The 24,311-nt window shown below is 35.3% G+C and overlaps 2 protein-coding genes and 1 pseudogene across 2 annotated transcripts; 2 read left to right on the plus strand and 1 right to left on the minus strand.

Moving 5' to 3' along the window:
• Positions 1-1,569: 1,569 nt before the first annotated feature.
• On the minus strand, positions 1,570-12,416 carry LOC104883833 (uncharacterized). The gene is made up of 14 exons (XM_010668396.3): positions 12,067-12,416; positions 11,817-11,952; positions 11,604-11,728; positions 11,427-11,465; positions 11,209-11,301; positions 11,005-11,121; positions 8,993-9,088; positions 7,544-7,657; positions 7,084-7,137; positions 6,574-6,621; positions 4,238-4,388; positions 3,175-3,340; positions 2,028-2,097; positions 1,570-1,950 (listed from the first exon to the last, which is right to left on the minus strand). Exons 2-14 carry the CDS (start codon positions 11,890-11,892, stop codon positions 1,693-1,695), a joined length of 1,407 nt encoding a protein of 468 aa, XP_010666698.1. The 5' UTR covers positions 11,893-11,952; positions 12,067-12,416; the 3' UTR covers positions 1,570-1,692.
• Positions 12,417-12,955: 539 nt separating this feature from the next.
• Positions 12,956-14,377, plus strand: LOC104883834 (glutathione S-transferase T3-like; annotated as a pseudogene).
• Positions 14,378-14,381: 4 nt separating this feature from the next.
• LOC104883844 (uncharacterized) lies at positions 14,382-16,488 on the plus strand. Its single transcript, XM_019247455.3, has 2 exons — positions 14,382-14,461; positions 15,317-16,488. The coding sequence occupies exons 1-2, from the start codon at positions 14,382-14,384 to the stop codon at positions 16,455-16,457; spliced, it is 1,221 nt and encodes a 406-aa protein (XP_019103000.3). The 3' UTR covers positions 16,458-16,488.
• Positions 16,489-24,311: the final 7,823 nt, after the last annotated feature.

Raw genomic sequence — 24,311 nt, forward strand, 5'->3', positions numbered from 1 at the left:
ATAAGGGCATGCCTTTTTTTGTCTGTAATATGAGACATTCAATATTTAATATGAAAATATATATATAGAAATAAAATGTTCGAGCCTTCAAGCCAAGCCAAGGATGGCTCGGCTTGGCTCGTTAAGATCTGAAGCCAAACTTTGGCTGAGTTGAGCTCGAATAGTTTTGAGTAAAGGTTTGACTCACTACACTCCTAATCTTGCATGCCAATGAACAAGAGTTGACATGTGTTAGATTAACGCCTCCTTCTAAGGGTGCTGGGGATTCAAACCTACAACTCCACCAAACACCATTTTTCAGCAACATCTGATAGTCATCGATTGTTGTTGCAAGAGCCTGGTGATAGTTGGTAGTTAGTGCCAAGGACAGTGGATGGAGGATCCAATGAATAATTTTGGTGGTGCTAAGGAGGGGTTAGAAGAGTAAAAGACTAACAGCCCGTTTGGTAGACGTTAATAAATTGCGGTAATGGGAATGAATTTTAAGTGTAATTTTATTAGGAAAGCACCCTTAAAATCTCCATGGGGAGACATTTTTTCTCCATGAGCAAGCAATCTCACTCCTAAACTTGTGTTTTTGTCTCCAAGGGGAAGCAATTTTCATTACCACTCATTACCACCTACAAGGTGGTATTAGATGGGAATGAAAATTGAAGAAGGAAAGTGAACAGGATAAATTAGCATTACTATAGGAATGGACAATGATATTTTCACAAATTTACACACAAATTCATTCCCATTAGCACCATTTATGACCAACTACCAAACGGGCCGTAAAGGTATGACATAGTTAAAATGCAAGAAAACTAGAGTGAAATACGAGGGTAAGGAATAGAGTGGAAATTGTTAAGGCCATGCGCAGTGAAATGGGGTAGCAAATAGGGGTGAAAGTTATTCAGTTAAAATCAGAAATCCAATCCAATCCGAGTTAGTAATTCGGATCGGATTCGAAATATGTTTTGGTTGGATTCGGATTGAGATTTTTTGAAAATTTGAATTTTCGGATTGGATTCGGATTGAGAGTAATTGGATCCAAAAATCCAATATAACCGAATAACAATATGCCTAGTCCATAGCTCAGTAGGCATAGCACTTCAACCTTTTCCCTGAAACCCTAACATCACTTAATTCCTCATTTCCTAAACCTACTAGGTTGTTGTTGTACTTAATTTATTTCATCGAAAAACTAGATTTTAAAAAATCGAATTTTCGGATCGAATCCATCTAGAGTATGAAAATTCAGATTGAATCAGATTGGACTCAAATTCTAATTGGTTTGAATTCAGATTGTAAAACTAAAATCCAAATTTTATTCGGATCTGATTGGATTAAACCCTAATTCAAAATTCCACACCGTAGACCAAACTTTCACTCCTAGTATCAAATAATAAACCATACAATTTGCATCATTTAAAATTCAAAAGTTGCCGGGAAAATGTCTGTTACAGACTTGTGAAATTCTCAATAACCCGCGAGTAGGGACGTGGATTAATTCCGTTGATCATTATTCTGCAAGGCATACACACCCAAGACTTCGACATTTCAAAAGTACAACACTGGTTTCTCAAATGCTGCGAAATCAACTCGTTTTTATAAAGAATGGGTCAAAATTCAAATGAATATACACGTCTAAGGAAAATATTCCATAAAATTCAAATAAGCATGGCTATCCAGTATTTGCTGTCCAGTATTTTATACACTATGGTTTCCGGAGTCTAATAAATTCACATCCTCACTTGAACTGTCACTCTCCGATAACTGAATATGCGACTTTGCACTCATTTTATTCCACTCATTTTCCACACGGAAGAAAACCCATTGAAAACGGCGGAAGATCTCTAGAGCAGTGATAGCAAAAACAGTAAGGTAATTATGTCGGAGATGGGCAGAAAGCTTGTAAGTCCAAGTACACCGCAGAATCAAATTGCTTCCAATCACCCAGCAATAAACCTAAAATTACATGAAACCATGAGAAATTCAGCAAGGAACAGAAATTTTAGAAAAGAGAAGAGGGGGAAGTTATTTACCCATCTCCTTCCATGCAGAAGGTATGAACAAAGATTTGGTTTCCCAAACTTGAATATCCGAGTGAAACAACTGAAAACAGAAAGTAAAATGTAAAACTTTAACAATCCAGGGTAGCAATAGGCATTTCTCAATTTCTCCAATAAGGAACAATGTTTGAATGCGTAAATATCAGAGGAATGGCAATATTCCTTACAATTTTATAATTCTCACCAAGATGCAAAGTAAAAAATGCATCTCAAAGTAAAAAAATTCATGACAGCCATATTGTAGTGTTAAACCAGAGTGATTTGATAATAGTACAAGTGATTTTATAAAGTACAAGTAAGCCCCTAAACTTGGAATTGCAAGTTGGTAGACCTAGGAAATTTCGACACGACCTGTAAACTAAACCAATAAAAGTGAGCCTTAAGCACGATACTAGGCGCCGAAACACAAATACAACTGAAACCGAAAAAACCGCAAGTAAGTGGGTCGAGCCCGACCGGACCCAAAATCGACCCGCCTGGTTGAGTGTACAAATTTTATTTCAAAAATGTCAATAAATTCCCCCAAAATATCTTGTAAGTTGTAACAACATCAAATTGAGGCAAAAAAGAAAGTTCAATTTTACTTTTTTTGCCTTAATGTTTGATTAGGGAGAACTATATTAGTTTTTGAATTATCGTTGTTATCATCGTTTACTCGAATAGATGAATGTTGACAACTTCTATTAGTTTGAACTTTGATGATTACAAAAAAACTCATCTTTAGAAAGTTTAGCTAATGTTTTTACTACGTTTCTTTATCTGTATTTTATAATGCAATTTTTCAAAAATTAACATTAAAAATGAACAACATTTACTTTTCAAAATTTTAATTAATAATAGCGCTCTTGACCCGACTGACCGACCGACCCATAATTTTGGGTCATGGTAAGTATTTTCGACTCGTAACCAAAAGTGACCCGACCCATACATGACTCATAACCGAACCCGACATAAAACCGACCCGACCAACCGTTTTGACAGGTCTACAAGTGAGTATCTTCTTTATCCATGCACGTGTTGAAATTTGAATATTAGATGGATCGCAACATAAAGGAAAAGCTACATCAATAAAGAACATCATGGATGCCAGTAGGGTGATTATATCCAAGTATACACATACCTCATATCCCAATCTCGTGTAATATCCCAGTAAAAGGAATACATAGAGTTTGAAAGACTTGACATCAACCATAGGGGCCGATATATGCTTGTCCACTTATCCGGGAACACGTGATATTTGAGCGCTGAAAGAAAGATAACTGGTACTGCTGTGGAATATTTTAAAGCTGCGACAAAATAATAAGAATGTTGTTAACATATTGAAGATAATAAATATCAGGACAGATTCATTTAACAGCACAATTATCACGTGGAAGGCAAGCTTATAGTGAGTTAGTGACCACACTGTATGCAGCTTCTCCCATACCCAGTCAAGACTGGCCAGATGTGCTGTATCCAGAAGGCATAATAAAAAGTTGAAACAGGCCAGCACAGTACAGAAAACAGGTTTGCAGTTCTTACCTACATAAAATACTAAATGTACAATGTTCCTGAAGATAGCACATTACATAAAAGCTTGTACATCTTATTATCTGTTTGCTAGCGAGCTTATACATTATGATGACCTCTGTGGAGGACAGTGAGAAAGCCTAAGCTCACATCACCCAGGTAGCACATGTCACGTTAGATGTAAAATTATCAGGCAAGTATGAAATTATCAGGGAACAAAACAAGACTCGCTGATTATTGCAAGGTAGTGGCTCACATAAATTTAAAAAGAATATTGATAATACGATAACTAGCAAGAGAGAAAGACTACAGCCATAGCTCATTCGGCCAGGTATTACACGCCACCTAGTATATGAGCTGATAGGGCAACAAAAACAAAATTCCAGTGGCCAGTAAGGTTTAGGGAATACCAGGATACTAAGATCTAAACTGCATAATAATGAGAAGCAAAATACAGGTACTATTACTGTTAAATCAAGAGCATTGTAACAGTAACATTTTCCATATTGTTAAAAGATCAACTGCCCTCTTGGACATCAATGATTTTACCATTAGATCGACTTGCCATACTTCTAATCTCCAGCAGAATACACCACTAGATAGTCCAAAAAAGAAAAGATAAAGCCTCGGAAATGTTTATAGAGAAGCAATGAATTTTACGACTACCCTCTTACCATTCAAGAGGCTTGATTTCTCTCCAGTATCCTTGTATTGCCGAAGACACTGAAAAAGCCGAAATATATAGGGTAGAACAAGAACCACAGGAATTGCAACGGAGTGACTGCCACATATAGAATCAGCTTCAAACCATGCAATAGTAGCAACCTACACCAATAACAACAAAACACCATTTAAAGTAAGAAAGACATAATAACTGCTAAGTTAAGAACTAGTAGCTAGCAATTTGGCTCACAGACCCAAGGAAAACTGCCTTTCTAAGAGCCATGAGATATGTCATTCAGTAGACATAATAACTGCTAAGCTAAGAACTAGTAGCTAGCGATTTGGGCCATTTGGCTCATAGACCCAAGGAAAACTGCCTTCTTAAGAACCATGAGATATGCCATATAAGTACCAGACAGTAGACACTCCTCCACCAGAAACACAAAAGGTACTCCCTCCATCCCATAATATAGTGCTTATTCATTTTAAAATTTTAAATCTTTCACCAAATATTCTCATTAATATAAACAAGAAAACATACTCATGTGGATCTTGTTAGATTCGCCTCAATATGTAGTTTCATAATATCAACTTTTTATATTTTTTATTAATAAGGAATTGAAAATACCGAAGGTCAAAGGTCCATCTTGGAGACCGTGTAAAAATGAAACAAGCAATATATTATGGGACGGAAGGAGTAATTACTAAGGAAGAACAAGGAACTAGAGAATGAAGATTAAAATAAATAATTGTACGCAACTACATGAAGCAAGACGACAGTCTGATTGTAACTTTAGATAAAGAAGAGATGTCAATTGTCAAAATTTTACATAAATGACAAAATATTTAATCCTTTGGCACAGAGTAAAAACTAACTCCCACGAAACTAATCTAAGAGATTACTTGAAGATAGTTTTGTGATCTATGGTTAGTGGTAGTCTTAGTATCTAATCATTTTTTAAGGCGAGTACATATCTTGATATCAAAACTATATCCCAACACGAAAGTCTACCAAGCTTCGACTTCTCTCCCCTAGAAATTCTTTTTCACAAGTCAAAGGTCCCAATGTCATTTTAAGCAAAAGGACAATTCAATCTATAGTCTTCTATATTCCAATTAATAGCATCTAGAAAGCACTTTGTCAGCCTCCCTGACCCCCTTCTATGTGTGTTTGTGTTATACTTCCCCCATTTCTCCGTTCATTTTTAGTTACAACGATTTGAATACCAAGCTAGTCAATGCAACATTTTAATCATTAATATATTTAATTATCTACAAGTAAAAGATATAAAAACTTCAAATCTTGGAAGTGTAATTAAGACAAACAAGATCATGCATGACTATCGTTCCATATGTATAAATCACTATAGATGGTTAAAGTGGAGAAAATAGTGCAAAAGAAAGACTGTTGCAACTAAAGAGAACAGAGAAGTACTAATTAGCAATTTAGCATAGAATACAAACTCAACAAAATTTAAGTTAAATATGGGGTATCATTGTCAGAGACTTTTTAATCCTTTCGTTCAAAAAGATAAGGCACTTCAGCCCTTTCTCTTTGTTTCCAGATATACAATGCAACATTCAATGTTACTCCCTCCGTTTTTTTATTATCTAATATCTACACACTTTCCGTTTTTGACCGTTTCTTAAAATCTTTATCGAGACACTATTTTAATACCATTCTTGGATGTGTGCTTAGTCCAATCAAACCCCATATATTGTACTTTATGGTTACTTTTTCTTCTCTCCCATACTTTTCCTCCCCCTCTTTCATACTTTTTCTTTCTTATCTCTCATATATTGGTTATGGTGAAAAGCAAAGTGTGTCGATTAATTAGGAAAGGAGGTAGTGCTTTACAGTATCGAACTATTGATGTAATAATTTATTCTATTAAATACTACTACTATCAATACAATGATATGTGTTACTTACATTTCCAACGTACTTTTAACTAAAGTTAGCTAAATTCTTCATATGCTGAAATAAGAACAAAGGAACTGAGGAAGTATTTGCTCTTAAAAAAGATCGAGTTAGCTATCCCATATTAGAATAAAGAACTAATAGAAGCTTTTCTTGTTCAATATGTAATCCTTATAGCTAATTAGAGATATAATTCAGGGAAGGAAAAAGAACCTATTAGCTTAAACAAAAGGGAGACAAATAGTAAATAACAATTTGCCCCGAATGCACATATGAATTGTGTTTACACTATTATAGCAGAAGAAAGTGAGACAAAACTTCTTGATTGTAAAATCAAGACAGATTGAGAGTTTTCAATTTCTATTTCTAATGACACTGCAAGGAAGGGAGGGAGGGGAGGAGATGGAGAAAGAAAGACAAACTAACCTGCCTATGGACCATGCGGCAGACTGAACGCTCCAAGTCTGACAATACCTGCACCAGACAGCTTAGCATGCTCGTTCACTACAACAGAACTAAGTATTTCACAAATAAATAGACATCCAAACATTTAGCCGAGTACTAATGCCATAATGATAAATCATACAACCAATGACCCCTAGGCGTAGATAGCTAATCCTTAGTATGTTCAGTTTGCAAAGATAAGTATGCGTACGCAGTTTGCTTGAAATGTATTAGTGCCTTTATAATAAACTAGTAAAATTTGAATGCATAATTGAAAAACAATACATCCCAGCATTAAACTGTATTAGTGCCTTTACCAGTCACTCCCAGTCGTAGAAGATATTAAGGGAAGAAAAATCTCAAAATGAGAGTGCCACAGAAACAATCAGCCATTATTTGTGCATCATTTTTTCAAAGCCAGAAATGAAAGCTACATACTTGAATTGAAGTTTCAACTGAAAAGATTAACCTAGAAATATAAGCCACACTAACCTTGGACATGGACGTCAAGATATCAGCCAAGAAGAAGTCGGAAAATGTTATTGCCTGCATTAACAATCACAAAGCATTACTCAAAAAAGGAAATTAAAAACTGCAGCCAGGAAGGAGGGAGTTATACCATATTTAAAAGACCATCTTAACCAACAAATGGTAGAAGAGATAGGGTCCCATAGCACCAGCAGCCAAAAACGCACTGAAGCTTTCTTACCATGCCCTTATATAGTTATATTCGCGCTTGGTGGGTGGGTGTGAGTGGGTGTGGCCGTGTGGGGGGTGTGGGTGTGGGAGCGGGAGTGGGTGTGGGCGTGGATGTGTGGGTGTGTGGGTGTGTGCATCATTAATCATCATTAATCACAAGAGAAGTGGCAAGAAAGTACAGCAGTAGTACACAAGTACACATCATGAATCATTTCAATAGCATGTCATAAAGTGTAAGCAAGAGCTTACTTGCCTGCAGGGGAACAACTAGCCTCCAGAGAGTTCTCAACAGGTAATACCGCGATGATAAGTAGAAAATATCAAAGGGAGATATCAAAATCATGATAACAGCAATGTACAAAAGAACCTGTAAAAGTGGTGTAAACTAAAAGTCAGGAACTAATCGAACAATGTACAAAAGATACCACCACTACATAACCACGTAATCAAACAAAGTGGATGTAAGGAACATCAGAATCAAAGACTACTATACTGAAGAGAATAAATTTCAAGGGAATTGTTGAGGATAGAATACAAAGGCAAGAATCACCCCAAACAAAGGCCATGGGACAAAATACTTCAGAAAATCCTCTAACTTCTATTGGCATCTGACTCTCCAGTCATTCATTTGTAAGTGGAGATAGTACAAGGAGCCAATATAGTTCAAGCAGACGTTACTAGATATCTTCTAAAGGGGCTGTTTCTCAGATGTATAGTTCCATAATCATAGTTATGCATACAACCGTCAAGCATCGTGCTATGCCTTTCACAGGGTGATGTCTAACTAGTGGACTGAAGCCAGATAAAAGTTTAGCCAAACGAGATGCCCACATGAACTGTCTGATTTTCCAGACACAATACCAGCTTTAGCAAACCAAATCCTCTAAGCAGAAAGATTTTTCTGAACAGTCAACTTTGATCTCCTACAAGCACATAATGAGCAGATCACATTGCTCAAATCTCAAGAGTAAAGGTTTTCTTAACATGATGAGAACTTCTTAAAAGAAGAAAGTAAGACAAATTTAAGGTTCAAGGAGTCCTCTAGATAAAGTCAATGTAAAAAAACATGCCAACATGCCGGGAGATCCCCGGTGATTAGCATTGAAGGAACAAAAGGTATGTTAATCTATCCCAAAAAATCCTGCGAAACTATTGAAAAACTGATGCATTTCTGTTGTAACACTTTAACCAAAAAGCACAGCCTTTCAAGCTAATGTCCAATCATCTACAACATTGTTATTATATCAGAACAGATTTAACAATGATTCTTATTTTCCAGAAATCAACCTGCTTAGTAAGCATAATGCTGAGAGCAGATATTGCTTAAATTGGCGATTCTTAAGGCCTTCTTCCAAGACAAGATGGACACGATCTTAAACGGTTTGAGACAAATTAAGCAGAATAAAGATAACTGCTTTGTCCCTGTAGCAAGTAGAAAAATGATTTTGAACATTCAACAAGACACAGCTCTATCATCAGAGCCCAGCTATATATGAAGGTCAAAAGTAGAGACACACACATAATGTTGAAGTAAACAACTAACTTACAACAATGAAGATTAAAACAGAAATAATGGAGAAGAAGAAAGTCAAGCTTACAATTTCTCGTACAGAGGTACAAGTAGCAAATACATAAAAATTTCAAAATTCGATATTTGAAGTAATTGGCAGCAAATGTCAAGAAGAGGAGGTATCTATTACACTGGTTGAGATGCTGCTAACGATACTTCTCCATCTGAATACAGATAGAGATATGCTGTCATGCTGGTCGGAACTATGATGGTCATCCAGGTGGCACACTGCAATCAGAACAAAGCAGTGAACAACTCTACCAATATTAATGTTCCACCAAAACAGGAGAATAATCTAAAAAAATAAACTGAAGGTCACTAGACCACCAAAAATCAGGCTTAGCAACAATCATAAGGGAACAACCATGTAGCTTAATCATATTAAAAGCTCTATCGATAAATCAACAAACTTATAATGCCATAATGTCTAAACGAGTGAGCAATCATCAGAAAGTAGACAGACTTCAGATAATATATAGACAACAACTACAGAAGCCAAATAAAGTAAATATTGATTTGTTATCTTTAGAGCTTATGTATCCTACGAAAAATACCACCCAAATACATCATGATGATGAACCATGAAGACAAAACGGTCTACTTATAAAATACCACAGAACAAGTAAAATCAAGTGACTTAGACATGTAGCACATAGATGTGGTGGGGGAAAGAATACTAGCAAGATGTATTCAGCCATGTTTAAAGGAAAACTCCTCGACTACATCTCCAGTTTCACCTAGATAAACAAACAAATAACCAAAAAAGTTGAGCTTATACTGACAGTGAGACAGACGCAATTAGTAGTGCAACACATTAATCAAGATGGGGCAATTGCTTGTTTCCTAAGTAGGTTCATACCCTTGAGTGCTATGACAATTGATCAAGCCTACAACGAGTTCCAACAAAAAATTTATAGCACAGACATGTCTGATGCAATTAAAGACTAATTGCATGACTTGGTACAAAGATTACTTAATGTTTTACTTAAGCATATCCGAGCTGTGCAGCAGCATAGCATCGATTTTTCACCTTGTTTTATTTCTTTCACTTAACTTTGACAAAAAAGAATAAAATCTTTGCACGAAAAGATCCATTATGTTTTAGTTACAGTTGGAGACAAGTGGCAATGGCAAGTGTTATTATTACCACATGTCCTTTCTTAATTATACATACATAGTACACATGCTGCCTGATAGATGATCTACTTTTCTTTTGCTATTTTGTGAACGGGTGCCCTGTGTCGCAAAAAATTTGATATTCATGAATCATAAACTTTCGTAATAATTGGGCAGCTAGAACTATGCAGAATGGCAGATAGTAATCCCTCTGTTTCGAGAAAAATAAAAAAGGTACACACATTTCTCCAAAATTGCTTTGACCACTAATATTTCTAAAAATATGCTCCTTCAATTTATAATAATTTTTTTTGTTCCATTTTGACTTTCACGTTTGATTAATATATTTAAATATGTTATTCATATACTAGTAAATATTATAGAAAGTTTATTACATTGACAAAAATCCGATAACATTTCACATAATAACCTTTTTTCATATACATTAAACAAAATATACGGTCAAAATGGGGTACATAAATAGGGTAGAAGTGAAAGTGGAACAACTAAAAAAACACGAGGAAGTAACCAATAAAAGCACTACCTCTGTTTTTTTTTAAACCTAAAAAGTTTCACTTACACGTTATCCAACAAACAACTTTGACCATCTTATTTTATTATCTTTCAAAAAGTTGATATCTTGAAAACAAACAACGTTGACCATTTTATTTTATTTTATCTCACACGACTATGTTTTTCCTTATGCGTAAATCACCAATTATGTCAAAGTGAAGTATATGAATAGTGAAAACGAACAAATTATGTAGATTAAAAAGTGACAGAAAAAGTAAATAACTGATTTATCCTTAATACTTTCATAATAATACTATTTTCTTATAATTTTCATCAATATTGAGAGTGATCAACAGTCAAATATTGTGCTTGAGTAATAAAGAAAGGGGGGAGGGTAATACAACATACAAGGTACACCACAAATTGGGAAAGATAATTAAAAACAATCACAAATTTACTCTATAAAGTATAAACAATCCAAAATTGGGGAAAAGGAAAAAAAAAAAGATCAGTACCTTCCATATTTCTCTGTGAGTAAGATGAGTTTGATCAACGTCAAATATTTTTGAATAACTAACATTAGCCTGAGAAAAGACCCATAAATTTATCCCCCAAAGCCAGACCATCAAAGTCTGCAAGGACAATCCACACACATTATAAATTGACCTAGGAGATTAATTCTATAAGGAGAACAGGGAACATAATTTAATGCTACTAACCACAAGTAGTAGAGGATTGTAGTATAAGAACGCCTCATACAAAAAAAGATCTCTCAGATCAGCGCTCATTCTCATTACAGAATGCCATCCAATCTGGCACTCATAAGAAAGTGTCCATCATAAGTACATTGTCAATCAGAACTACAATACTTCCCATTAAAGCTTGTTCAATTCCTCCCCACCGCACACAAACACACGGAAAAGGACAAAAACCTAACCTTGCAACAGCAGAAGCCCCAGATGAAAAACAGCAGTATCTGTACATCAATTTAATCAGAATTGTTGAAGATAATGCATAAACTAAGCACAGACATAGCTATCAGCTAGTGAAAACATCCTTCGGAAACGAAAATCACCAATACGAGATATAATAACATCCTTAATTTGGACATCACCTTAAATCTCCACAAGAAAGTAGGTGATGGCATCATCACAGTGGCACTTAATGGGGCTGGTAGACTTAAACCCTTCATTTCATTAACCCCAGATGAATGCAGAAGAACTTCTTCACTGCTTTCTCCTAATCACACAAATATTGCGTTAGCACTAATCATCCTTAATTGTATAATTAGCATTCCATTTCAAATACAAGGTTATAAATTTAATACCAAGTTCACCAATAACAGGTCTACTGCCAGACTTCCGGAGATGGGGACTATTACCAGTCACAGGTCCCCCAAACATAGATAAAAATTCAGTAAATTTTCACAATGCAATTGCACTGAACCAATTTAACCCTAGAATCTGCAGAAAACAACATTTATGAAATCAATTAATAAAAAAAACCTACATTTAGGTATAAAAATGATGAAATATAAACTAAGATGAAACACTTAAAGATGATTAATTGAAACTTACCTTATTCCAATTTCCAACTTTGAATCGATAAAAATGCGAAAAAATAAAACGATCATGAATGAATTAAAAAGAATCTTGGGAATTTGGCAGATCGCATGAAAATGATGCGGAATAGTGAATTGAGAGAGAAATTAGGATCCGCGTAATAGAGAGAAAGAAAAAGTGAATAGTGAAAAGAGGGAGAAAGTGCAGAAAATAAAAAGAGGCGAGTGATTTTGGATCTCGTCAACTATGGCGTGGAGTGTAACGTAATTTATGAACTAACTTTGGCAATCTTCATTTTTCAGGGTAGGACTTGGGAGGTTTTAGAGGAGTACCTGCCTCCTGGTACAACATACTAAACATGGTCCCAACTCCCCAGCCTCTCTCCTTGTGGAATTGGCAGTACCCGGATAGGATGGTTTCGTCCTATTGAGTCCAGGTCTATACGGTTTTCGGATTAAATATCGTCATCAGAGCATCATTAACCATGAGTGAAAAAACATGAATCATGAGATGATTGAGAAAAAAAGGGTCTTAACCATGATTGGAATAAAGATCATGTGTTAAATGGGAGTGATTGGGGCAAAAAAATGAGATGGGGTGAGTGAAATGGTGATCAGGCGTGGGAGTGGGACCCACTGCCTGGTTAGCATTCCACTTTTTTCTTTTGCCTCACCCAGCAGCAAAACGTTTTGCTGCTGGGTGAGGCAAAAAATATATGCCCGCTGAGTCGCTGACACGCGCGTGTCAGCGCCAACTGCAGCGTGACATGTGTCTCCCACGCCAAATGTCAGCTTCTTATTGGTTTTTTAAAATATAACTGTTGTAAATTTTACAGCTGTTATATTTTTAAAAATATAAATCAAAAAAAAAATACTAACGGCTCTATTTTTTCGAGATCTATAAATAGAGACCCATTTTGCTATGTTTTGGGCACACTTAATTTTCTCCATCTTCACTAATTTCTTCTCTTTGTTCTAACTCTTCTTCCATTGCTCTTTATTTTCAAATTCTTATAATTATGGATCCTAATCATCCTAATAATATAAGAAATCAACCCCAAAATCGCTCATAAAACCAAATGCCTAGGCAACAAAATCGCTTAATTAGCTCTCAAAATCAGTCAAATTATCACCAACCTTCTCAAAATCAATCAAAATATCGTCAACCCTCTAAAATAAATACCAATCAAAGGGGAGAAAATTCTCAAAATGCTTCTCCTCAATATGATAACCTCTACCATGAATCTCCATCTGAAAATGCCAACCTTTCATATCGTCAACTTGATCCTAATTATGGATTTTCTCAATACCAAGAAGATGCATCTCCGAACAATGATGTTGATGATGATGGTGGTGAATACGAAGAAGGTGGTGAATACGAAGAAGGTGGTGATGGTTTTGGTCAATACCATCAAGATGATGATTCTGATGATGAGTTTGTTCAGGGAACTCAATCATTTTCGCAATTTACTATCAGGTAATCAATCTCAGTAACCACCGCAAAGACAACCCGTTCAATCACAAAACCCACTTATCCCAGCAACAAGTTCTTGTGGTAAGAGGGTTTGGGATCAAGTTGAAGATGAACTCCTGGTCTCCGCATTTATGAAAACTTCTCTTGATAAGGTGAGTGGGACGTACCAAAAGAAAAATGTCTTCTGGGGAAAAGCTTGGGAAGCTTTCGAGGAAGGAAGAATAGCAAACCTAACAAAAATTGCTCCAAGAAATGCTGATATGGTGAAAGGTCGTTGGAGTAGACTTGCTCCACGGGTTTTAAGGTGGGCTGTATTTTATGATGAAGCTCTTGCAAGAAAGAAGAGTGGTCAAAACGATGATGATGTTCTGAGAGAAGCTCATGCATTGCATCGTAAGAAAAATGGTAGGTTCATCCTCGAACATGCTTGGAAAATGTTGAGGAAGTTTCGGAAATGGAGGTCAATAGTTATGAAATCAATGGAAAGTCCACGTGGTCCCCCCAAAGATCCACAAGAAAATGTTGATTCACCTGGAAGCGGAGGAAGCGGTAAGAGGACAAGAGTTGATGGAAGCGACTCAATGCCCGAGACACCTACTAGTGCTGAAGGAGGTGAAGTGGACCCACGTCCCTATGGTACTAAGAAAGCGAAGTCTAAGCTCAAAGGGGTGGCTGGTCAGACAATTGAGTGTTTTGCTACATTCAATGAAAGGCTTCAGATCCATTGAGAAAGTAGGAGTGTAGATGTTGAGAGAGAAGACAGAAAGATGGAGGTTCAAGCAAGGAAGGTTGCTGCAAAGGAGGCAGAAATAGCGTTGCAAACCAGGATGCAGAAAATGCAAGAGTATCATAAGAACATGGATTTGCTACAAGCATTGTATGCAAAGGAAAATCGAACAACATTTGAGGAGGGCGTGATTGAGACACTAACAACATGGTTGACGAATAATCCAATTTTTGAGTGATTTAGTTTAAATTTTAGTTTATATTTTAGTTTAAATTTTAGTTTATGTTTTAGTTTAAATTTTAGTTTATGTTTTAGTTTAAATTTTAGTTTATGTTTTAGTTTAAATTTAATTTCTGTAAAAGTTAACATTTGTATGTTTAAGTTCACATAATAATAAAAAAAAGGTTTAAAAATGTACTTGTGTTAGTTTTAAGCTTTACTTATTATATGAATTGACATATGAATACAACTTTTTACATGATTGTACTATTTTTTACATTATTGTTCTGCTTTCAACATTATTGTACTGATGATAGCACTATTATTTTACTTTTTACATTATTGTTCTGCTTTTAACATTATTGTACTGCTTTTATGTATTATTGTACTACTTTTTCACATTATTGTTCTGCTTTTAACATTATTGTACTATTTTTCACATTATTGTTCTGCTTTTAACATTATTGTACTGCATTTATGTATTATTGTTCTACTTTTTACATTATTGTACTTCCCTTTCACATTATTTTATGCTATATAACTCAAGGATCCTTGTTCACAATTTTCTCACACCAAACCCAAACACAATATTGTTCACCATTTTCTCACACCAAACTTAAACACAAAAATGAACCCCTTCAACTTCTCTCGTTCAAGTTCCTCTAGTTCTGATGAAAGAAGATCATCACGAGCAATAATTGATCAAGAAATAGATGATTTCTTTACCAATATTGTTCAACCACTTGCTCCAACTCTTATATCAAATGTAACTCCAACACCAAGGAATAGAAAAGCTAAAGTGACTGATGATAATGAAGCAGGTCATTCACGTCCTAATTGAGGTAGGGTGGAAGGTCATAGAAGATTGTCCAATGATTACTTTGCTGATCAACCAGTCTATCCAGCTCGTTTATTTCGTCGAAGATTTCGAATGCAGCGACATGTCTTTGTTCGAATTATGGATAATGTCGTTGCAAGTGATGAATGGTTCACTCAAAAAAGAGATGCTACGGGTCAGTTAGGTTTATCACCCCTACAAAAGTGTACAACAGCTATTCGAATGCTTGCCTACGGGGTAGCGGCGGATTCGCTTGACGAGTATGTGCGAATTAGTGAAAGTACAGCTCGAATAGCATTGATGAAATTTACGAAGGGGGTCATCACAAAATTTGGTGCGGAGTACTTGAGACGGCCTACTCCAGACGATTTGGCTAGACTACTCAGATTCGGTGAAAAACGTGGATTTCCGGGCATGGTTGGTAGCATAGATTGTATGCATTGGGAATGGAAAAATTGTCCGACTGCATGGAAAGGACAATTTCAAGGAAGAGGTGGTGTTGCTACTTTAGTTCTTGAAGTTGTTGCTGATCGTGACTTATGGATATGGCATTCTTTCTTCGGGATCCCAGGTTCGTGCAATGACCTAAATATTCTTCACCGATCTCCTGTGTTTAGGGATGTTTTAGAAGGTCGAGCACCCCCCGTGCAGTTTACGGTGAATGGTAACCAATATGATAAGGGTTATTATCTCACTGATGGTATATATCCGAATTGGGCAACATTCATTCAATCAGTTACATGTCCTCATACTCTCAAGGACAAGTTATTTGCTCAACACCAAGAAGGAGCTCGAAAAGATGTAGAGAAAGCATTTGGGGTGCTGCAATCTCGGTTTGCTATTGTTCGTAAACCATCCCTCGCATGGGATGAGGAAATTCTCAATGACATCATGTTGTCTTGCATTATCATGCACAACATGATTGTGGAAGATGAACGAGATACATATGCACACTACGCAGATACTACCGAATTCAATACCAACACAAGTAATAATGGGGACGAATTTGAATATTATCATGATCGAATCGTAGATATCAACCAGTACATGGCCAATAGAGATGCAATTGAAGATCAACATGTGCATCATTCCTTGAAACGTGATTTGGTTGCCAATATATGGCAAAAATTTGGTGGGAATGCTAATTAAGAGCATTTTATGTATTTCTTTCTTAATTAAGTTTTATGTGTACTTTTTTTCTTAATTAAGTCTGTAATTGTCGCACCAATGTAGCATTTTATGTATATCGTTCTTAAAATTATATTAAAAATGCTAAATGTGTCTCATATCATTAAAAACGCTAACTAATTTCGTATTTAATTACTTAATGAAAACGCTAATTACATATGCTACGTATTAATAAAAGCTAATTATGTAGATAACTTAATTATTAAAATGATAATTATAATTTTAAATTTATTAATTTAATTAATTAATAATAAATAAATTTAAATTTATTAATTTAATTTATTAATAATAAAACGCTAACTAATTCATATCATTAAAAAGTAAATAATAAAAATATTGTATGATAGTGGTTGGGTGATGAGAGAGAAAAAGTAGTTGGGTGTGGTCAAAAAGTAAGAGAGAGAGGAAAAAGTAGTTGGGATGATTGAAAAATGGTTCATGGTTAAGGAGATGAGTGGGAATTGATTGTGGGATGTTATTTTTTAGAGAGAGAAAGTTAGAAAGAGAGTGGGATGATTGAGTTTTTCACTCATGAGTAATGGTGCTCTAAGGTAATGAGCCATGGCCCATGGGGTGTTTGTGCAAAGGGTCAGTGTTTATTGTGCATCTAAAAGAACATGTCATGCCATTCATCTAAAAGACTCGGACGATAAAGGTATAATTCTTGAGGGATAATTTCTATTTGATATCTTTTGTACTAACAATTAACTTTCATGATGTACATCTTCAAAGAATTAACGTCCTACTCTACATTCTTCTCTGACTTCTAATCTTTTGATTTATTTTCTAAATTATATTATTCATATGCATGTTGTATGATTTAATACTTTCATCACCTCACATGCTTATTATTGTTAATCAAGACCTAAAGAAGTATTCTAACACCTGATAAGATAATTGGACGATCTGATTAGAATCTTTGTAATTTAGCTGCATAATAACGTGTCACCAAAAAGTCTTTTGTTTGTTTAATGAACCAACATATAGATTATTTTTTTTAGATTGCATTGACATATTATGTGGTTATTTAATTGCATGAAATTTGACATGAATCGATATTAAGTAGAGGTCATCAATGGCGAATTTACTTTCTTATCATATTCGTACCCTCACCTTCGAACTCAATCTATAGTTCAATGACCATCTACGGAGTCATGACAGTAAAATCTACATTGGATAAGTCCCTATGATTTTCCCATTATCCAATTAGGTGTAAGAGTTTCCTTTAAAAACTTTTTGGCGACTTATTCTATTTCAAATATTTCAATAAAATCCTTCAACGAGGTAGTCAAATACTCGCTCATTCCACACGTATGCAAATAAAAACACGCCTATAGTTATTTTCTTATTATATCAACCTTTTAAATTAAAAACATACCTAGTTTGAATTGCACTTATTATTTTCTTATTAAACATCTTTATCTTGTTTTTCATATCGAGTCATGTTCTTTTTGTATGTACATGGAGGTAAATAGAGTCATGTTCTTTTTCGTACAACCTTATGTTCAAAAGAATATAGGTCCTAATGAAAAAAATATTGAATAAAAAGAACATACAATTGAAACTTAATAATACGGTGCACGATGAGCATTATGCACTTGGGTACACCTTCTAAATTGCGGCTTTTGCATGATTGTGCTTACTAGCTTGTACTATTGTATATTATAGATTGTTTATATGGTCAATAGCAACCACAATAAAAATTATTTTTGTAAATGGTTTTTATTTGGTAGTTAAAAAGCTAGTTTTCCAACCAAAAGTAAAAATGTGATCTTTTTTACATTGGTTTTTTTTGTTACATTTTGCATAATTACTTTTTGCCTTATACAACAGCCAACACCAACCATTTGTTTTATAAATCATGTTTGTAACAACCTATAGTCATCCAAACAAAACTTATGATTGTTTGTATGTCGAGGCGAAGACCCTCAACTTTATAATAAGATTTTGAACTTGTATGAAGGGTTGTGGAGATTTGTCTAAGCTGTCCATCCGAGTTAGGAGATGTAAGGGCTATTAAAATGTAAAGTCTAAGGGCTTGCAGTATAGAATCGCCTCTCCAACGCTTAAGTTACAAATCCTACTTTCTACATAGAGAAAGTCCATAATTTCGATCGAAAAAATTAAATAAATACCTAAGTTCGTGCTGCAAGTCTTTTTTTTTTTTGGCAACAAGTAAATGGATTAATATGAAAACATTGAAGTACAAGTAAGCCCATTTTTCCAACTCTACGGGCAGGTTATGGGGTTCGTTCATTTGAGGACGCCTAATTCATAAACTTACAAGACCATCCTTAGAACTACTACTAAACGACTTAGTACAAGGACTTGAAACATTATTACCATCTGACTCAATGCTAGCACTAGAAGCAACGCTACAAATACAATAACATGAAGCAAGTTTTTTCCTTGGGCTTTGGGTATTATCTACACCATAATCAGCTTTTCACTTCATTCTGGCGTAGCACCTACCACTTAGATCAAATTTAGGAAGGAAATAGGAAGTTTCTTGCGACAAGCCTTTAGAACGCTCATTGAATCCACTTTTCGAAGCTGGGCTTTCCTATTTATTTACATATTTGAGACCTCGGCTAAGATTTTCGTCGGAGGCTGAGTGTGTAACACCCTGATAATTCTCTCTTTCCAAAAATACATTTTCAATATAAAACATAGAGAATTATCAAAGCATTATCTCCCGTGTGATAATGTATCAACTTATTTTCTAACCTCTCACACGCCGTTTTACTTCCTCTCAACCTCACTCTGCTCTCAACCTCTCATCTCTCCGATATTTTCTCATCTCACCGGTCCTTCGTCGGCCGTTCTCAACGACTAACACCGGCACTTCGACGACCGTTCATTCTTTTCTCATTCCCTCCGTTCGTCCTTCGTCCTTTGTCGGCCATTCCTTCGTTCATCCTTCGTTCGTCAGCCGTCCATTCGTTCGTCGGCCGTCCATTCGTTCGTCAGTCGTTCCTTAATTCGTTCATTCTTAGTTCGTCGGTCGTTCCTTCGATCCATTGTAACTCAAAAAACCCTAAATCCTGCCTCTATCTCTCCAGATCCCTTCGTCAAAATCCGATTCGTCCTTCGCAATAGGTGTTATTGGCTCGTGGCTCCGGTACTCTTCGTCAACACCCGCTCGTCTTCTTGGCGCCGGTCCTTCGCAATAGTTCTTCGAGTTCTTGGGCGGGCGATTTTTCAGTTTCTTAAATTTCAGTTTTGTTTTAGGATTTTTGTTTTAATTTCAGTTGCTTTTTTTCATATATTTTTTGTTTTCATTATATTTTTTGTAATTAGTTATTTAGTTGTAATTCTTGTTTTTTTATTTTTGCTTTTTCATTTTACTTTTTGATCTTTTGTATTACTTATGTAACTAGTTTTTTTATTTTTATATATTAATGAAATTCATATGTAATTTTATTTTACGTTCATCTGCAAATTTGGTGGATAAAGAATGGGTTAGTGGGCTAATTTTAATCTTTCAAATTCTAGTGCAAAATGCAAAAAAAAAAAAATTACCTGTACCAGGGACCTATTGCTGCGGTTTTGGGCAAAAACCGCAGCAATATGCTGTATTATTCTGATATAAAATACGTATATTGTTACGGTTTTACCCAGCGCAGCAATATGTTCCAATATTGTTGCGGTTTTACTGTCCTCTTAGTTGCTCCGCGGCCAAAACCGCCGCAATAGACCACTTAATGACAGCAGCAATAAGCATTTATTCTACTAGTGCATCTTGGTCTTACATAACCATGCCCTTGCATGACGTGTCATTCCTTAGCTTTGCATAACCTTAATCCTTAGCATCTCATGCATTCTTAGAGAGTATAAGTTTGCATTATTGCATCATTATGTGCTCATCTGAGTTGTTTGTACCTAACGCCTAAGATCTCCTTCTGCAAGTAATCAGATTGCTTGCAGTTATTGTCTTGCATACTACTCCTTCCGTCCTGTAATACTCTTGACACTTATCAATGCGCGTGGTTTTAGATGAAAAGTTATTGTTTGTTTATCAATTGTTATTTTATTGAAATAATAAATGTGACAGGATTTAGTAGGTAGTAAAAGTAGTATTGTTTTATTTGGTGGAGAGAGAGTGTGGGACCAATAGTTAGAGTTGGTAGGTAATATGAGTTGTATTATTTTATTTGGAGGAGAGAGTGTGGGTCAATGGTTAAAAGGTAGAAGGATTGAAATAATAGTGGGTCATATCCAAAAATAAGAGTGTAAAGAGTATTCTGGGACAGATGAAAAAGAAAAGTGTACAGAGAATTTTGGGACACATGGAGTAATTTTGTTTTGTAGAGACCAACGTATATAGATCAGTTCTAAACTGCAGAGCGTTTAGAATTGTTCTTCGTCCCAACACCGTATACTTTGACTTTTAGTTTCCTGAATGCCAGTCAACATGGGGGATTCTGTACACATAATCGTGTCTGCCCAATTTAAGGATCCAATGACGATGAAACATATCATGGTCTTAATTGGTCTGACCCAAGGACAGAGCAGTCCGAAAATCCACCCCAAAACTCTTTTGCAAAGTGTTAAAAGTAGTCCTATTTTAAAACTCGATTAATTACTTATGATAATTAATTGTATTTTGAGCCCAATCCTTTTAAAAACACAATTAATTATTTAATAATTAATAATTGTTCTATTTTAATAAATAAACATTTTCAAAGATATTTTTTATAGTTAAAATCACAGTTTTTTCCCGTAAAATCAGATTTTCGGAATAAAAAGATAAAAGAAAATCTTTAAAAACACGTTTTTATAAAAGCTGACAAAGATGTGTCAAAAGTCAAGCTGGTGCGCCTAGTGCATCAGCTTGCTCCTGGCACAAGGTCGTGCGCCTGGCGCACGTTGGTGCGGCAGGCACACCATTGTCCACCTGTGTTAGGTGCACCAATCAACATGTGGCACGTGGATTTGTGACTCACACAGAGTCCTGCGTCAAGCGCACTCTTTGTCAGCGTTTTCTTTCTTATCTTTTTCAAAACGCGTACCACGTGTACGCTTTCTACTGGACATGCCGCGTAAGGCGCGGCAATCTGTGCCTGACGCGTGAATTTGCATTTGACACGCCAGCCTGCACCTGGCGCAGCTGGCATGTGAAGCCCGGTTCCGTGTTTCTTATAAATAGATATGATTTCATGCAGATTTCAGAATGGATTTACACACAACTCTCGACTTTTATATTACAAATACCTTACAAAACTCTCTACGAAGTATAAAACCTCCCTACAGAAACTCATACTTTCAGACATACAAACACAACCACATTCAAATATACATACTTTTAGACATTCAGATTTTCAGGCTTCACGATTGCTCGTCCCGAAGGTTGTCAATCTCACAAAATCCAAGCCACGGTATAATCCTAAGGGTCATTGAATTAATAAATTATATTTTATATTAAAGTTACTAATTGTTTCTTTCATGATGTAGATCTTTAATATAAAAATTATGCCTTTGGATATTTTAATCCATTTTCTCTACTTTATTTTGTATTCATATTACTATTATTCGTATCTATGCATATTATATGTTTGCGTGATTGTTCTATGTATATTATATGATTGTGTTAATGCATGATTTTTTTATCACCCACATGTTATTCCTGCTATCAAAGACCTAGATAATTTTTCTAACATTAATCAGATTAATTTGACAACCAATTAGGTTCCCTCTAAATTAATTACATGATAACATATCACTAAAAAATAGTCTTTTAATGTGTTTCCTAAACCAACCTAGATTAAATATTTTTAGGGTGCTTAAAACATTATTTGTTTATTACTTTGCATAAACATTGACATGAATCGTATTAAGTAGAGGCCAGCAATGGGCAACATGGTTCCTGACCGTGTTCGTACCCTCACCCACGAACTCAATCTCTGGTTCATTTTAACCATCTATGGAATCTAGACGGGGAAATCTACATTGAATAAGTCACTAACTTGTCCCTATGGTTTTCCAGTATCCAATTAGGTTTATGAGTCTTCGTTTAAAGACTTGTTGGCTACTTCAAAACGTTTTCGATGCAAAAATCTTTACAGTGGGGTAGTCAAATACAAATACGCACTCCTCCTGTGTAGGCGAAATAAAAACATACCTACACCTATCTCATGTTTTCCATTTAATTTGTTTAAGAAATATGAATTATTGCATGAGTTTAAAGACTTGTTGGCTACTTCAAAATGTTTTTGATACAAAAATCTTTACAATGGGGTAGTCAAATACAAATACGCGCTCATCCGGTGTAGGCGAAATAAAAACACGCCTACACCTATCTCATGTTTTCCATTTAGTTTGTTTAAGAAATATAAATTATTGCATGAACTAGTTAAAGTCTATGTTCATATAATTCAAGTTCTCGAGAAACGAGGTTGTTTATTCAAGGTCACTTAAATCTTTGCTCGGTCATTGATTTATTGAAGTTGGTGATCTTGTTGGTAATCATTCGATTCATATGGATGATTTCATGAAGTGGTTTAAAGAAACTTGTGAATGATGCAAGATCGAACCATCTTTATTTGCTTTTTTAGGATCGTTGCATGGTTTTAATTTACTCTTAAAGTGAAGGTTTTACATGTAACCAAAAATATGTCTTTTATTGTTAGTTAGTTAAATTAGTTTAATTACTCAAAGGCTCGAAAAATCAACATGTAAGTCAGATACTTAATCTCCAAGTAGATGAGTTGTCATGAGTTGTAATAATGAAAGATGAGTAGTCTAGTTAGGCGTGTGATTTTTGTGAGATTTATGGAAAGTTTTGCCAAACTTTCCTAAATCAAATATTTCCTTAAGTTGTGTAATATTCTAGGCTAGTTTTAAGGGGGGAACCTTTCTTAAGTGTGCTAGATTCTAGGAGGAAACTTTCCTTTTGTTTTGCTTGAGAATTTCGGCCATGATTTAGCTTTGAGGGAAAGGATTGTTTGTTCATCCTATAAATACATGTGCACGCCTAATTAATAAAGGAGAAAGTTGATTTTGATAATTGTGAGCGTTGCTTATTTTGGTTGCTAACCAAAACCAATACTTGCTTGTTACGACTTGTATTCATCTTATAATTGATGCGATTAGGAAGAGATCCTTTAATTCTTGCGAGAATCAAGAGTCTATCCTTGTTTTTACTTCTTCTTTTTCGGTTTTCCTTCACAAAAATAACATAAAAACATCACTTAAATGGTAAGGCAAACCGTGTGAGTTTTTGGAACTCAAATTCACATCAGTAGGTCCCCATCCATCATGATTGTTCAATGGCATCCCTTGCCTCCCGGCTACACCAAACTTAATTTTGATGAATCTGTCATTGGTTTTTCTATATCTGTTGGAGTCGCCTTTCGAAATTCTTCTGGGAATCTTTTATCAGCCCAAGCATATCGGTTTAGTTCTACATTTGCTCTTGTTGCATAAGCTTGGGGGGCCTATGAAACGATCCTACTGGCTCAATCTCAACAAAATTGGAAACTCTATATTGAAGTCGATAATCGGGTGGTGATTCGAATCTCTCAAGGTTTTTACTTTTCTCCGTAGATTATTCAAATCCACATTAATGATATTATAAATATGCTAGCTCGATTTTCTTTTTGCTCTATAGTTTATATTTTTCGAAAATCCAACATACTAATTGATTACCTCTACAAAAAGAGGTCATACTATTTTCGCTATTATGGTTCACTTTGTTGCTAGAGTTTCCATCCTAAATCATGTTCTATTTCTTTTTGTCTCAGACTTCGAAATATCCTAGAATTTTATTCCTTGAAATAAACGGTGACCTAGCTTCTAAAAGCAAGACAGAGTTGA

The sequence above is a fragment of the Beta vulgaris genome, chromosome 8, assembly GCF_026745355.1.
Source record: "Beta vulgaris subsp. vulgaris cultivar EL10 chromosome 8, EL10.2, whole genome shotgun sequence".
Classification (NCBI taxonomy): domain Eukaryota; kingdom Viridiplantae; phylum Streptophyta; class Magnoliopsida; order Caryophyllales; family Amaranthaceae; genus Beta; species Beta vulgaris.